Source organism: Melospiza georgiana, chromosome 2 (assembly GCF_028018845.1).
Source record: "Melospiza georgiana isolate bMelGeo1 chromosome 2, bMelGeo1.pri, whole genome shotgun sequence".
Classification (NCBI taxonomy): Eukaryota; Metazoa; Chordata; class Aves; order Passeriformes; family Passerellidae; genus Melospiza; species Melospiza georgiana.
Genome location: NC_080431.1, coordinates 81,638,915 through 81,656,790, shown reverse-complemented (window position 1 = coordinate 81,656,790; position 17,876 = coordinate 81,638,915). Strand labels below are relative to the sequence as shown.

Genomic DNA, 17,876 nt, shown 5'->3' with positions numbered 1-17,876 from the left:
CAATACCTGTTTTAACCTACCTCATAGTACATAGGCATATCCTTAAGCCTTCTTCCCTTTGGACGCCCAGATTCTGCGACCTGCAAGTAAATAAAGTATTTATTACCCAAAGTACTTTACTCATTATTCCCTTTTGCAAACAATACACTCACACTCCAAGACAGAGAGGAATCATGTTATGGCAACCCTGTACCCTAGGGAGGGAGTTTTTTGATCAGCACCTTGAAGAAAAGTCTGTAACAAAACTTCATTTACAGGGAGCAGAGCAGCTTACGTCATAAGCTTTTCCTTTCCCGTTTTTAACTCCTATGAATGAGAGCAATGAAGCTGGTAAGAAGAGAGTAAGTTGTATGAGGAGTGGATGAGAGAGTTGGGGCTCTTCAGTCTGGAGAAATTAATTTCTTAGGGGAGAACTTACCACTTGCTACAACTGGCTGAAAGGAGCTCATAGCAAGGTGGGGATCAGCCTCATCTCCCAGGCAACAAATGACAGGACAAGAGGAAATGGCCTCAAACTGTGCCAGGACAGGCTCACACTGGACATCAGGAAGAATTTTTTCACAAAAAGGGTTGCCAAGCATTAGAATGGGCTGCCCAGGGAGGTGGTAGAGTCACCATCCCTGGAAGTGTTCAAGAAATAACTAGATGTGGCACTTAGTGCTGTGCTTTAGTTGATAAGGTGATGTTCAAAGGTTGCACTTGATGATCTTAGAGATTTTTTCTAACCTTAATGATTCTATGAATTAGTGTAATTTTTGAAACCTCCACAGAGTAGTTTACCATTACCAAAGACCAAAAAAGGCAGGATCTAGAAGTGACACCTACAGATTGGTTCATTATTAAAAGTTACTTTCTTGAAATACCTGTTTGTAAAGGTCATCAGATGTTATCACACTGAAGAGTTTTCGCAGTGGCACCTGCACAGCAAGAGCCAGGGCCTGGGTGTGCATTTCATCCTCAATCTTGCTCCCGACAACGAAACTGATGCTAGGCTTCCAGTCATCCTACATTCCCAAATAAAATATTTAAGATATTAAAACTCATGCCAACAAAAGTCCTCTGCAGTTTCAAAGAGTAATCTGGTAGAGACGGCTTTATGTCACTTTAAGACATATTAAACATCACTGTATTAATCACTGAAATGGCATGCAACTCGAAAAAGCCCCTATTACTTTGTCCCAATTATTTCTGCCATCAGGTGGCAGCATTATGCTACGCAAAACACAAATGCCTACTGACAGCCTCAACCTTTTCCCATGCAAAGGGTGCATCAGCATCTCACAAAGATGTACTAACTTTTAAATGGCATTTGCAGATTTGACAGTTCAGGTGGCAAACAAGAAGTGAGTTTTGAATATATGTATTATTGTGATTATTCAATGTAGAAAAAAATTAGCAATTTTCAGCTCTCTCATCCTGTGAATTAGATAATGCCCAGATACTATTTTCTGTACATTGTAGCATTATTTTATGATGTTTTGTGAAGGTATATTTATGCATAGAATGGCTCTTGTGTGATTTCACTAAATATTCTGAATAAAGAAAAAATACCAATGGCAAGTTGTACACTACAATATTGATAAGTTAAAAACATTTGCAGTTTTCAAACATTTGCAGTAGCATACAGATTACTGTAATGTAAAAAGTGTTTTCAGCACTATTAAAAATGCAGAATAAGAGAAGACTGGAACACTTTCTTTAGTGATGTACATCTACAAAGGCTTAAAAATTATGTAACTTAAGCAACTTTTACTGGTTACTGTCTTTCACATTACTACTGGAATCCTTTGCACAGAGTTTCTATCTCCAGCAATTCTACATCTCACTCTCAAGTATTCTTTATCAGCATTAGTGGTGGTTGAATTAGGAGCATTTTGTAATGGCTGTGATGTACAGGAATCACCAATTTTTATTGTTTTTTTCAATGCAAGTCTGCATGTGTAAACTGCAAGGTTACCAATGCAGCTGCATAAAGGTAAACATGGAAAGGGATTCAGGCAGATCAAGGCAGTCCCAGGACAGTCACATTAATCAGAGCAGAGTCACAGTCCAGTGTGCATCATAGCAAAGAAAGATTTTAAGAGATTTAAGATAGGGTGGTGACTTTAGGATGTTGAATATTTTAATATATTTATATTACGTACAAAGTCCTTGTAGAATAGGAACAAAACCTGAGCTGAATTATGGTAAAGTGAGGAAAAGGACCATTCTAAGAAAGAGACTCAGATGGCAAGAGAAGCATCTTCTTCCATTTTTATAGTACCATTCTTAATTAGTTCCTTTTCTTAGCTGGTAAAAAGCCTACCCAAATGTCTGCAATTTGAGTAACTGATGGCTTGGGATGGGAGAAAGCCACAGCTACTTAAGTTTCAAAACACTGCATGTTTGTATGGTGGGAAATGGTTTGTCAAACACTCAAGGTAACAAAGGATAACATCACATGAGTATGCCCCATTTTTCTAACCACAGAATATTCAGAAAAACAAAAACAATGTAAAGATCACCTGGGTCATTAAGTGAAACTGAAAGTAGCTACAGATCAGATAACTAATCCAAAAGGGTGCCTACAGCTCCACACATCATGAACTTCCTTGATGGTTTATTGCAGCACAAAATAAGCCTCAATTTTTTTAAATTATGAAGTGCTAGAGAGATCAAGCATATCTCTGATGCTCTAGGAGTGGGCAAACATGGTGGAATTTATGAGTGTCCAGCTGCACTGGGGCAGCAGACACTGCTTATTGGAGAAGTGGCAGCAGTAGTGGGGACTGCATCAAGTACACTGAATTTCATTTTGCTCTTTGAAGTCTTTCTGCCTAAAGCTGCAAGATAGCTACTGGTGTACTGCACTGTGAAAGAGCTCTAGGTATTCCAATACTGTCAACATGCACAGGAGGTGCAGCTAATCTGGATTAAAGCTATGACTGTGTACCTGACAAGAGTTGGACTGTAAAAACTTCAGCATTCTTTGAACAGGAAGTATTTAGATGCCCATGCTTGTGTGGAAATGCATCATTTTCTAGGCTCTCAGAACTGAGATGGAAATGCTCTCACGTGTCAGTATCCTGGTGTTCCCAGTGCTGACCAGCACACACAGAATCTTTAGAAAAACCATCTACCTGTGGCATGAGTTAATGGAGCAATTAGCAATAATGCCCACTTCAGGGGGGACCACCAAGAGAGGGAAACAAGGTCCAGTAAGTCTCACAGAGAGATGCTGACAGCTCAAGAGCAGCAAGAATCAGGAATGTCAGGTTCTACTTAGGATCCTACGGTAAGCATGGTCCAGCAGAGCAATACAAAGGTTACTCCCACATCTTCCTGCAGTTCTTCACATATATATATATATATATATATATATATATATATATAAATCTATCAGAGAATTCTAAACCCCTGCCTTATGCCTTCTTTAGTTCCTCCTTAACATACTGGTAGCTTGCTGCCCACAAATCAATCCTGCTTACCACCGATTAATAACACAACAATGTCTGTGGAACCTGTCTTCCTTATTGTCCTCTCTCTTCTTATTTTTCCACCCCTTGGTCACAACTGTTCCTGTTTAATTTCTCCTTCCTTTTCCACTCTCTTCTCCTGAGCTACACCACTTGTCTTAATGTCTCCCCCACCTGTGACTTGCTCCCCAGCTCTTGTCCTCTGTCTCTTGGTTCAGCTAGTCTCCAGTTTCATTATCCGATCCCACTTCAGGCTTTCTCCATCCTCAGATTCCTTCTCCAAATTCTTATTCCCTAGCCCATATAATTCCCAGGCGTTTTCAGAGTTATGGTTGAGCAATGGGACCTTCCTTCACAAAAGTACTACAAGCCTTTCTAAGAAAAGAGAATTTTCCTTGTTTCACTGTGGTGCCCTCCTTCTCAGCAGCCTGTGATAAAGCACCAAAGCAAAACACCAGGGTAGGTCCTGATTGTGCAAAATTAATATTTAAAAAACACAACAGGACTTATTCAAACAAAATTATCCAACCCCAGATTTTTTTTGTCCAAGAAGAAATTATCATCAAACGGGCCACATCTTCTTCCCACTGAAAATGCTCTGCTTCAAAGAAACAAGGTGATAAATCTGCTCCACAGAACAGCTATGAGAATATTTATACTATAGGCAAACCATTGGCTAATACATTAAAATAAAATACATGGAATGAGCCTCTACAAGATAACTGAACTGGTAGTGAAAATTATAAACTTACTTAATTCTACAGAAGTATATGCAGCTCGATACAAGGTTTTTGCTCACAAATTTAATTATTATTAGAGACAGCCTATGCCTCCCTGGTGCTAAATGAAGAAAAGAAACAGCTTTTCTTTAAAAAGTGCAACACCTGGGAATGGGAGCTGGAAGTAGCTAGTAAATATCCAAAGCAGCAACACACATCTTCACAGTCAATAACGATCTAGACTTCCCGGAGTCATTAATAGCATGCCGTCTATTTCTAGACTCACCAGTTTTGAAGCCCTTAAAGATAATTTTTCAGAAAAGCTGCACACTGAGAACATGAATTGAAATCAATAGTCAATGTGCAGCATAAATACACAGCTTAAGGTGTTTAATTGATTAGACTATTTTCTGAGGTTAAAAATCTAATATTTTTGCAATACTGCCTTTATATTATCGATCCTGTAACAGTATCCTTAATGTTCAAGGCACTGAAAGGACAGAGAAGAAACAGACCCTGCTTCTACAGCTCACCACCTAAAATCACAACATAAAAATGTGAAGGAAAAGTAGTAAAATGTATATGGTTACTCTAAAAATATTTTCTCCCTCAATATACAACAGCTCCTCTACTTAGTTTTATTCTTTCAAATGTTATTGTAGTATGAAGGCTTGAGAAAGGATCTGAAAGAGGATAGATTAGTGACCCTAAGGCTACCTCAAATGACATTCCCCGCTTAATGAACAGGATAGAAAAAACCATAAAAATAACTACTGGAAAATCATGGAAACAGTCTAGGGAGGTTGCCACCAAGAATTTAACATGAGCACTACAAACTGCACAAAGAAGACCAAAATGCAGGGAGCAGATATCCCACAGACTCAACAATGCTGGTTCAAATGTGAATGAAAAAAAAATTGAAGCTGGAAATGTGGCATTGGCAACTGAATACTGCTTAAGCAATCTGAAACAAACTCCAATTAAAGGCCAGATCACTTTCACTGGAAAACACCCAGTGACAACCATTGCTACAAATGACACTGTCCTGGTTTTAAAACTCCTGGCCATGTCAAGAGTTGAATGCACCAAAGTCTCTTGGTGTTAGAAATAACCATCTGTGTGGGAAATTTCTATGTCCCTCAGCTGGAGAGGCTCCAAATCTGCAAGATCAACCTAATTCTGGAAGCTCCATGTAAGCAGCAAATGGCTGTCCAAAATCCTTGCTTTCACAAAACACAGAATGTGCCTCATCTTCTCACGATTTTGCTCTCAAGGCCCCATTGTGTTCCTCTGTAATGTGATTTTTCCCAGCTCTTAAAAACCAGTACACATAGCCTGTATATCTTCATCACAGCAGTATTGGAATAGCATAGGTCTGTTAAGAAAATATCTAACTTTAATTCACACTGAAGAAAAAAAGCAGATGTAGCACACAATTTTTTTTCTTCCTTTTTATACATATCTTGTTTTCTCTGCTTCATTTCCTAGACACAAAAGCCCAGCTGTTCTAGGGAAGACAGTTGAACAAGTCAGGTATATTCTTTATTTTTTCAGTACCAGTTTCTAGATCTCTTTGGCCAAGAAAAGCATCAAGCAGCCATCTTACCCTCCTCCTATTTCCAGACAATTGGGGTATATGTTATTTTATTTTTGTGGTACTTACTGCTGTGGGGTTTACAGGTTTTTTGTTTGGTTGCTTTTTTGGTTGTTTGTTTGGTTTTTTTTTTTCTCTTGGGACAACAAGCAGTAATTTAATTTCATTACAGCAGAATTTCAAATTTACCTGTAAGGGCTGAGAAGAAACATTTGAAAACTCAAACACAAAACATCTGAGCATCAATTAGTCATTTATGAACGATTAGAGTAGTAACAACTCTAGCTAGCACTCTTTACTCTCAACAATGAAGGAGCTTGTAAACCAGTAAATACAACTGGTATTACTCAGAAAAGTTGTTTATCAGGAGTTTTGTAACCTTAAGGTGACATCTCTGCTTGGAAATCTGCAGACTCACTTTCATTGCTGATGACACACCCACATTTACTAATGGCTTGTGTTCTTAAGAGCCTGAGCTTTTGCTGTTCAACATGGGCAAGTGAGAGAATATCAAAGCTCAACAGAATGTTAATTTTTCTCTGAAGATGAAGTAGTATAAATAGCAATCAAAAGAGGAGCCATCCTGTTCAGAACATTTTTAGAGGTTTCACAAGATCCTAAGCTCAATTTTCAGGCCCTAAAATGAAATGAGAGGAATCATACAGATAGAAAGTCAGCACAGAACATGGCTTACTGCTGCTATGCTTAGTTAATAAGAACAAATAATAAATGACAGTTATCTCAATTAAGGGCTGTATTTGCCCAGAATTCACCTTTCACTTAGCAAATACCACCCTTTAGCTACTTAACACATGCAAAGTTTAAAACTACTTAAGAATCCTAATTTATATTTTGCAATTTAATTCTGTAGTGAGCCCAACCAAAATAGATTATAAATATCTGAAGGCAAATACAGCTTGCAACTCCATGTTCTTCTGCATAGCACATTGCAAACAAGAAAGATAGACATAAACTATAATGTGAGCCTCTGGAAAATCCATATTTCCTCTGTATGTATTTTTAAGTTGTGTGTTTGCCAGTTTTCACAGTGCATTTAGTAAAAGCAATTATTTGGTTAGTAAATACCATTTAAATAATATTTTAGTAAGTATACTCATTCATAAAAATCTTAACAGCACTGGTAAAATGCTTTTCATAAATTGAACTAATAAAATAGTAAGTCATAAGCACATTAAAATGTGAAATTTCACCACTCGCTCTATCTGGTACAATTTAAAACCAGTTGTAGCAAATTCCCTTTGCCTTCAATAAAGGGAAAGAATATTTTTCAAATTGGTACAAGCAGATGTAAAAATTCTTTACATATGAATTATGAGGAGAGACATTTATTTACTTGATAGGAGTTCCTGTCATCTCCCAAATAATTTCCGATACATATGGTATTTCATGTACAATACTGAGGACGAGTAAGAAATAAGTTTTGTGCACTATGTCTGGTGAGATCTTAAATTCAAGCTGTTCAACACTCTCTTTTACAGACTGCTTTCAGTTCCTGAGCTTTATATATTCAAGTTTAAACTTTGTATGTTGCACGATTGCTGGGGTAGGGCGAGTAGGGCGAGGGAAAATGTGGTTAGATTATTTGCAGAATGAGATTTGATTTTTAAAAATCATGTTTATCCTTTAATAAAAACCCCTATGTGATTAAGTAGTTAAGATATTCAATGCTCTCTGTGTTCAAGAGGAAGGAATTAAATTTGGCAGCAGAGCCGTACTTGTGTCAAAGATTTGCTTTTACAGAGCATGTTTATTTACACTATGTACACCCACATTTGGCCACACTTGATGAATCTTGATTCACACATGCTCAGAAGAAATTTGCTGGCATTTGACAGTTTTGCACTGAGTGTGCTCTTGCCCATGACTGTAAGAGCTGAATAAGAACACTCCTGCAGTAAGAAATTTCAGTGGCTGCCCAGCATCTCAGAAGCCCGAGTTCAAGCTGACCGCAGCAAGGGGACAGTTTTTCCCAACTTCCCAAGGCTCTGTCTGTGAACAGCATGGCAGAGAAAGTGAAATTAGCTTAACTGGAACAGAAAGCAGTCAGACAATACCAGAATTATGGAAACACGGAATCTCAAGTCCCATGGGTACAGGAATTATGATAATCTTTAATTAGTTGATTACATACCTTTCCCTACAGAATTCTTGCCCCATTCAGTGAACATTCAACTTTTTTTTTTTTCATCTGCCTCAATGAGTGGTCCAGAATAATACTAACTTTGACATTTCCTAACTTTTGAGCATTTTATTTCCTACCTTTAAAAATACTCCAATATAATGGTTTGCATTTAAGAAATGTAATAAACTACGTGTAGAGGCAGCAGAGCATATAGAGCACCTTGTTCAGTGAATTCACTGCACAATATCCACAGCCACAATAAACACCACCATAAAAAAACATAATCACTAATTGGCACCTTGCTAGTAAGCACTGGAGGAAGACCAGGAACAGAGTAGGTGATGGAGATTGACCCTTCACCCCATTCTTATGCTTCAGAGATGTTTCCCAAGGGAAGAGACAAGATTCACAAGTAAGAAAGGGCTCAAGCATCTTAGAACTGTACTGAAAAATCTGTGTCCTAGGGAAAAAATGGAAAACAACAGCCTAAGCTATTAAAAAAGTGATCTTGTTTGGCTAAACTTGTATTATATGGTTACTACAAAATAAAAGTAAAAGCAAGTAAATATTTAAGAGATTTTTGGACATCTGCGCCCTTTTCAGGAAAAGCAATTAGTGAGTTTAAAAGCCTCCTCCTGAATTAAAAGTTCCTCATATTTAACCAGTGCTGCTGGCATATTAAAAGAAAAAAAAAAAAACCAACAAAACACAAACCCCCATCAGCTAAAACACAAACCTGCTTTTTTTCTTTCTTTTTTTTTTTTTTTTTTTAAATAGGGCACAACAGGAACAAGAAAACAAGGAAACCACGGAAGTAATTTGTCTCACTTGCAGAAGACGTGCTAGATAAACACATGTGAGATAAATATTATTGTTTGCTAAACTACCACCCTATTTTGAAACCAAATTCTCTCTTGCAAGTCAAGATTTATGAGAATTACATTGCTTACACAGAACCTGGAAACCTAAATATGCCTTTAGATCCTCACACTGTGTAAAAGAAAAAAAAAATAAAAAGGAAAAAAAGTGCCTTTTAGCTGCACACACTCGGGCAGGAAAATTACAGCCTCACATTTTCAACGCTACGGGTAATGCTGTGTCAGCACCTCCATCAAACCTCGTTGTTCAGCAGTTTATAAAAAGTTCACTCCGAGCCGAAACTTGGCACCCAGAGCCCAGAAAGGAAAGTGCCGAGGAGAGGAGGAGCAAAGAAACCCGCAGGGCCACGCTGGTGGCGGGGGGCAGAGGGGCTCTGCCGCACATCGGGACCATTCACGGCCCTCCCGGGGCCCCCCTGGACCTCCGGCAGCCGCGACCCCCGGGCCAGGGAGCGGCCCGAGCCGCCTCCAGCCCGCTCCCCGCTTTCCCCGCGCCGCCGGCTCTGCCCCTCGGCTGCCTTCACCTCCTCGAGGCGGGCGGACACCAGCGCGGGCTCCCAGGTCGGCTGCACGGACCCCGGCGTGTCCCGGCCGGACTTAGGCTGCTTAGGGCCCATGGCGGTGCAACGGCGGCAGCGGCAGCCCCACGCGTCGCCCCGGAGACGGCGGCCGCGGGCGCAGCCTGCCCTCAAGGGGAGCGCTGGGCCCGGCCGGGGCGGCCGCGGGAAGGCGGGGGGAGCTGGGGCTGCTCAGCCTCGGGAAGGGACATCGCCAGTGTCTGTAAATAGCTAAAGCGGGCAGAAACTGATGCCCTGGAAGTCGCACCTGAATATGAGTGCGAACTTTGCAGTGCGGGTGGCCGCACACTGAAACAGATTGCCCGGGAGGTTGTGGAGTCGCACTCGCTGGAGATTGGCAAGAGGCATCTGGATGCAACTCTGTGCCATTTGGTTCTATGAACTCTGCTTAAGCAGGGAGGTTGGCCCAGATGATCCACCGTTGTTCCTTCCAACGTGATGGATTCTGTGCATTCTCTTGAGGTTTTTGGAGACTTTCATCATAACTTTTGAGACAATGAGCAGCCTTCATCACGGCCACCCGAAGGAGAAGCCTCACTGAGGCTGCATGGGGAGTTCTGGGGTGACACATGCTCACAGGGACACCAAGTGACACATCAAATCTCCAGGGCACCAAGTGACACATAAATCCCCAGGGCCACATGGCAGCACCCTGGCAGCTCTCGGCATGCCCCTGAGGAGGGTGAAGGAGCGAGCTCGGGCCTGGCGCTGGAGCATGGCCGAGCGGCGAGGCGGGGGGCGCACAGGTGTGGGCAGCCAGGCCAGCTCCCAGGCCCGAGTGGCTCTCCAAATACTACCATATGTTACGGTACTGGGACCAGGAGGGGAGAGGGAGGCACTGTTGGGAGAAAACAGGAGAGCTGCCAAGATAAAGAATTCATTACAGAGGAGTCATGTCGTGATCTCACACTGGAGACGAGTGAAATATTCTGTGTGATTTCACATTTGGTGAAAATACCCCAAACCACATGCTGCCCTTCCCCCACCCCCTTATACCGACCGGGGTTGCTCAGAGCCTCCAAATCTTTATTTTATTTTCGTCAGAGCTTAAAACCCTGCTGTGCGGTGTGTTACAGTCTTAGTCAGGATTTCATTCTCGGATGATAGTGACCTGGTGTGTGTGCTGTATAAAACACCTTTCATTATGCAGCTTTAGTGAAGGAACAGGGATTTAGCTTCATAGGGGATGTAACAGGCAAATCTCTCATCTTTTTAATTTGCAGAAAGGTATCTTCCCAGCATTTCTAAATAGCGATACAGTTATTAACATGGGAAAGCTGCACAGTAGATTTGCCAACATCCATTAACATTTCCCCCAACCCATCTCTTGGCTGGTATCCATTTTTTCTCTTTTTGAGTTTTTCTTTTATTATCCACAAAAAACAAAAATCAGGCTTAACTTGTTCAAAGAAACAGGCTGCATAACATTCCCACCATATCCTTATTCTTCACCAAAGTCTTGGATACACAGACTATGCCTGCAGAGGTGCACTGACCAGAGTATGGAAAAGAGAAATGGGGCAGGATCACCAGCTGGTGTAACAGAACAGTAGAGGAGTTTGGGGTTGAATGCACAGATAATGTTGCTAAATATCCTAAATATGAACTCATGGCTCAGTTTTCAGGAATGAATATAAATTTTGGGAGGAGCGACAGGACAGGGTTGTGCACCCAGATCTCGATGGTGTGGCTGGAATGTGCATTACCATGCATTTGGTGAGAAATGATAACTGTTTAATTATGCCCATACCTGTATCTGTGTGCTCAGATCATTGGAAGGTTAAAAACTGGAGAGACTGATGTTAGCCAGCCAACAGCTCAGAGAACACAGAGTAGCTGTGAGAACCATGAAGTGGCCTGTTTATATCTACTGTGGGTTTGCCTGATCCATGAGGACTATTTGAAGGAAATGGTTTTGCTCTGCTTACCACATTAGTAAATGCATCTTGATAACTTGTTTGTTGTTGGCTGCTATGGCAGATAGCAAGTCCAACTGAAGTAGAACTGCTGATTACTAGGACTTTATACCAGTTCATTTAAAATTACCTCCACCACTCTCACAAACAAAGGAGAGGAAGAAATTGTATTTGTGCTCTATTAGAAAGGGTTGTAGTGTATAAAATGGGTTATCCATCAGTGAAGTCAGCTGAAGACATGTCCTGTTTGGCTGCTTGTCCCTGTCCATTTTGTTGTGCTGCCAAAGATGCCTGTAGGCCAAGCTGTGAACCAGATCACTGAAACCCCCTTGGTTAAATTGTGAAACAGACAGACAAATCAGAAATACTGGGAAACTACAGCCTTTGTTTCCTCCAAATGGTCTGGACTGCACAACATCCAGCTGCATGTTTTTGCAGTTGAGCCATCTGAAAAGCTTCAGCTTCCTTCTGATAACTAAAATAATGAAGCTGCTGCAATCTCAAAACTTGTATTAGCAAACCTGAATGTAATTCAGCTATACTGATGGGCCTCTAGTTAGAGGAATAGGCAAATTTCAGATTCAGAGAGACAGTATGCAGTTTGGGGTACCTTCAGAGAAAACAGGAATGTTCAGATGTAAGCTGGACATTTCTAAGAGGTGAAATTTGGTCTAGTGCAAGAGTTATTGGGACTATCTGCGACGACTTTGTGCGTGACAGGAATATTTATGGTGAGATTTTCAGGGAGAGTGGCAACCCAAAACTGCCAAGATCAGCCTTTAATTTTTTGGCTTATTAAAAAACACCACTTGTGAATACATGTGTGGAGTAACCTAAGACATGAATTTACAGTACACTTGCAACTGAATAATGCTCTGTTTAAATAAGGTGTAGCTCACTTTTCCCTGGGAGACAGGGTAACAAACCTGTGTGTTGTGAGTTTATGCAGGAGGGTAAGAAAGCATGCATGGTTAATACTGGAGTACCAGTACTGTAGTGTACTGTGGAGTAGCTAGACACAAAAACATGTCAGCATGCCCACACTCTATACTACTACTTTTCACAGCAGTATAGAAGCAGTGTTTAAAAATGAGGTACACTCTTTACCTCCTTCAGGAAGAGAAGGAACATGGGTTGTCTTTTCTTTTAGGGCAACTTAAAGAACATTTGCACTTCCTTGTTCTTCAGTAAAGTGTGGGGAGTAGAAAGGCATTACTAGTTGTACATGTCAGTTTTTCTCTACTTGATATTTTCTGAAAGAGTATGGCTGACTAAAGAACCAGTAAAGGTTTTGACTCTTATTAATTAAAGCCTGACTAACTGAGAGGGGAATTAACTTTAATCCTGCTTGTTTTGTTTTAAAAATGTGCTTATTTTGAATTCTTGAAAATTATTTGGAAAAAATGATCTTTTCAGTAAGAACCATCATCTTCTCAGCTTTAGTTGGGAAGTAAGCAGAATCTCTTTGCTTGAGTCCTTAAGAAAACATTTAATTGCTATATACTGCTTTCATAAGATTTAAATGTTGCTGAAACAGGGAGGCTTCCTGAATTATGGCTTCAGAAAGCTGTTTCTGTTTTAGAAAACTGGCCAGAAAAGTTGTCTAGAGCAGCTAATATGGCCCTCAGCACTGCTAAGGAAACAGCCTTTCATCCTCCTTATATTTCTAAAAGAAGAAGAAAGGTATTAAGAAAAAAGAAAAAAGCACACTTCCTCCCCCTTAACCCCCCCCACCCCCCCAAGAGAACACTGTTCAGTCCTTTTTCCCCTCAGAAAGGAAGAAGGGGAGGAACATAAAACTCATTTTGCTTTGCTTTCCAGTTTCATAGCACTGCAGCATCTGGGCTGGGAACAGCTTTTGCTTGAAGTTTGCAACCCCCCAGGACACAAGTGTCTCACAAGTTACACAGATTTGACAGCTATAGCACGTGTTACCAAAGCCTCCCTAAACTCTCACATACCAAGCTGGATGCAGGAGGTCTTTGCCTACAGTTGCTGCTCTGGCCACCAAATGATTCTTTATAATTTATTTCTTAGTCTCTAAATTTGTTTATGTAATTTGCATAAAGCTTCCCACATGGGCTGAATTGGCCCTGTGGATGTGGACCAAGTATCTGTTTTGGCTTTAGGATCTAGAAAGGTTATTTCTACATCAGTAAATTGTAAGTGCATGTGCCCTGAAAGGGGTAAAGGTTAAGCCAAGTGTAAATATATTAACACATTCCCCTTCTGAATACGACATGGTGCTCTTATTTTTCTTGTGCCAAAGATCAGTAACTTCTTCATTAGACTGAGTTCTAATCATGAGATAATAAAACAACCTCTCCTCAGACTGTAATGGGCCTTCCTGATAAAATAAGGGTTGCTGGATGTTTGCTGAGCTGTGAGAACTTGCAGGAATGGTAGAGGGAAAGGGAACAGCTGGATTGTAAAGATGGTACAATTCAGACAAGTCTATCCACCACCTGGCAGGGCCTGCCTTACAGTGCTCAGCCATTCTCTGCACATCTGGGCCTTACCTATTTAAGCTGGTCCATCTAATAACCTGGCCAAAAGCAAAGCAAGTTGCAGATATTCACTTCTCCCTCCAGCTCTTGCATTTAGTGGATGCCTGGCCAGTCAGTTTTTTCTCTTCACTCAAATGTTTCCAGCCATGCTGCGTTATTAGTGTTTGTAGCCTCTGTTGTTTATCACCACTATAACATACAGAACATATCAAACTTTCTGTATATAAATATGTTTACATTTAAGAATCTCCACCAACTTTGTTTTACCAGGAAAAAATCTCAAAACTTGCAAGGCCCTGTATTTAATTTTGGAAAAGATGCTTTCTTAGTCTGCTCTCCCACATGCATGCATATGCAAGGAGAATGTTTTTTTCCTCTCTGTAGCAAATGGCATAAGGATTCCTGGCAAAGCTCAAAATGAAATCCATTATCATCTGTCAGTAAAATGATTTCCAAATTCCAGCTGGATGGTGTGCAACAGACTCTTTAAAGAAAGATCCCTGCATTTGGTATTGTAGTTCTACTGTCTTTAGGTAAATGAATTTTGAAAGTAGATCAGTGCTATCAGTCAGCAAAAAACATCCAAATTCAGGTATCTCAGGTTTTATTCCTGATCCTTTCCAAAACAGATCACAAGTTGTTATATTTCTCTCTAAAGGAAGAAATCCAAAAAAAACATTCTCCCAGTCTTCCAGAAAGCCAAACTCCCCTACCTCCACTCAATTCTCCAGCATTTTCAAATCCTGCATCATTGCATGCTTTCTTCTGGCACAAAAGGAGTAGTTTCCCTAAGGTTATAAAGTCTTTCATGGAGATCTACTTCAGTAGATAGTCCTTACTTCTACCACCATCCAGAAAAGGTGACTTGCACAGTAGTGCTGAGTACTAACTGCTAACAGCCAAACAAAGCAAAGTCTAAATAAGTAGGATTTGAAATATTATGCCATTACTGGTGAAAAAAAAAAAAAAAAAAAAAAAGTTTCTAATCCATTAAAAACAAACATTAGCACCATAGAGGGTAAACAGACTTGAGCTGTATGCCAGAGTTTGCAATGAAAACATTGATGAAAAGAGGTGGAAAGACATGGTGTGTTTATTTTTTTTAAAAACAAGAGATCATTTTTTAAAATAAGTGTAAGCTGTACTGGAATTGGAGTAACTTAATGGCTAGGGCTATACTTCTTTGGCCTTGGTGGTCTCATTTAGTGAACTTTTAGTTTTTAGCTGGATTTTCTTAAGGTGATGTCTAATGGCAGAATAACTAAATTGCCACATTATAGACTATACTGAAACTGTTGCTTTGACTTTATTTCCCCTCATTTCTTTCTAAACCATTTTCCTGAGCGTATACACCCCCCCAATAGATCTGGTTCAGTGAGCACATTTTGGAAAGAAGTGCATGGAGTAATGACTATTTCCTGCTCCATTTTGGCTCTCAGCCACACTAGTGCCTGAAATCTGCTTTTTAGAACAGACATGACTAAACTTCCCAGTCCTAGGGCTATATCACAAAACACTGTCATGCCTTACAGTGTCACCCACTAAATCCTTTACTCTTTTATAACCTGAAGTGCAGCTACTGTCTCCTTACTGCAGACTAAAAGAACATCCTGTGCTTCTCTCTTCCCCACCTGCATCATTCCTACTTCACCAGCTTTTCTTATCCTGCATCTCTAGAATTCAAGCTGGACCTCACACTGTGGCACCATAAAGAATCAAATCCAGCATTGCCCAGCAGGAGCTCGTCTTTCACCAGCACTTCTCTTCTGCCAGTCCTTGCTTCTAGACACAGCTGGTCCATGTGATCTGAGCTACACCCGCCAAGAACCCCATCCTGTGAACTCCAAGCACAGTGCTCCAATTAACATATTTGTGCAGGTGTGGTCTTCTTCCTCATCGGCTGTGCTGGAAGGCCTCCTCTCTTGTTCTTTATTGGGCACCCCACTACCAACCATTTCCCAGGCAATTAAATGAAAGAAAAGAACATGGAAAGGTGAAATAAAAGAACATGGAAAGGCTGGTTTCTGCGATAGCTGGTGAATTCAAAGCCTAAAAAAAATTTGTGAGCACTCCTATAGAAAGTCCAGATAATTCCAGAATTTACTTACTCCTAAGGGCATCAGGATCTAACCCTGAGCCTGTACAGTGTCCTCTGCAAGTGTTGTAGCCCCTGTTGCTCAGAAAGGGAAGGTGAGAAACGGGTGATGGAGATGAGCAGGCTATTGGCAGTGTCTGCCTGCCAGGGCCTCATCTTGTGCTGTCCTACCAAGACAGTGAGAGTTGGAAAGTACTATGAAATGTGGTTTACCTTTGTGGAATTATCTGTAAGGGAGTAGCATTCTTCATCTTCTTTGGAAGGACACTATGCAGTTATGTGAAATAACCACAAAAAAGGACCCACCAAAGTACACATATGTATCCTTTGTGCAAGATTTTAGCAAGTCTTAACAATATGGGAAGTTGAAATTATTTATGGTGGTTTTTTTTCTGCAAATGATAGCAAAACCAAGGCTCTGTCAGAGTGATTTAATTCTCGGAGAACTATTTATTTAAAAATCAAATTAAATAATTTTAGGAAAGAGAAATGGTATTTTCATCTCCATGAGATGCTAACACTTGCTTTAATGTAAAATCTCCACTTATTACTGACAGATGCTGTATAATAAATAAAAGTTAGACATATTTGGTAATGATTTATCATCAACATTGGATAGCTTCTGCCATGACCAGCCATTCATATGGATTCAATAAGCTTTAAACAAATAAAATATGGCAAGTTTTTATATTATATCATTGCAGAGATTGAGTTCAAAAGCATTTCTAATTAACACTTTTCTTAGTTAACAAACTGTGTAAGCATTAATTCCCATCAGTCAAATTCCTTAACTCACATTAAGATTAGTCAAAATGAAAAAGCAGGCCTTTTTCCATCTCTCTCCATCTCATTACTTCAGACAAAGCAAAACATTTACTGTGGCAGGGATGCAAGATGTGGAGGGGCATTAATGGAAAAGGTACAGTGCACAACTAACATCTGGCCATGCTCCAGATACATTGACTTGCTTGTGCCAGTGCTTTCAGATCATGCATCCTTAGTATTTACTTTTGAATCCAGTGATTTTTAAGAGAGGTAGTAGTCAGCATTTGAAAATAATGTGGTTAGATTTGGGATAAACACTTGAGCTCAACAGTTTGGCCCAATGTACCAGCTACGGTGTCTGAAGGTTAATTCTCAACTGCACACTTAGGCTTGGAGTATGTAAATGTTGTAATGTCATTGTGTTAGTCATTGGGTATGTCAAATTAGGACTGTGAGCAAAATGAAAGAAAGCAGACTTCTTAGTTTTCTCTAAAATATAAGTTACATGCCAATAGAAAGCTTTTTTTGGTGAAAACATATTTTTTCACTTGCCTTGAATTATCTTTGCTTTTCTTCATCATCCCACAAAATCCTCTGATGACTAAACAATAATAATTTAAAGAAAACACTGACAAATTAGTTATTTTTACTGCAAACCCTCACTAGTAAACCTTGAGTACCATTACTACCAGTGTGGATCCATGAGCTGCAACTTGTCTGGTTTTCATTTAGACAAACAGCTAACATTTGCAAGATTTAATTGATCTTTTAATTTTTTTTATTTTGTAACAGCAAATATTGTCTTTCAGAACAGAAGGTTAATTAACTGAAAGTCTTCTAGTGTAATGTTGTTTAGACAACACTACAAAGACAGAACTTTGCCACCAAAAAGTGTGAGAGTTTGGATGGAACAAAAGACTACTCTGAAAATGAATCACTCCTAGAGTGGTTTTAATTTCAGAGGTGATGGAATCGTACTTTGGAGATCATCATGGCTTTTACACAAAAGGCACAATGAGCACTTTGTGTTCCTTTCTGGAGCTCAGTACTTGAAATTCCAAGCTGGAGCAAATATGTCTCTGTTGGTTGTTTTGGGGCAGTAAGTTAGCTGTGGGAAAAGCTGATCAGTTCTGAAGTAAGGAAATTATTGACTACTAAAGCTCAACCCTTTGCTCATTCAGACCTTGCCATCAGAGTTCAAGTAATTCTAGATGCTTTGAACAAGA

At 40.1% G+C, this 17,876-nt stretch overlaps 1 protein-coding gene across 1 annotated transcript in view; it reads right to left on the bottom strand.

Annotated features, from left to right (window-relative positions):
• Positions 1–9,406, bottom strand: part of SPAG17 (sperm associated antigen 17) — an 89,483-nt gene extending 80,077 nt beyond the window's left edge. The window contains exons 1-3 of the mRNA XM_058045819.1: positions 9,314–9,406; positions 864–1,004; positions 21–80 (exon numbers count right to left, since the gene is read on the bottom strand). Coding sequence (XP_057901802.1) covers positions 21–80; positions 864–1,004; positions 9,314–9,406 — 294 coding nt within the window. The remainder of the gene's footprint in view (positions 1–20; positions 81–863; positions 1,005–9,313) is intronic.
• Between the last annotated feature and the right edge of the window lie 8,470 nt (positions 9,407–17,876).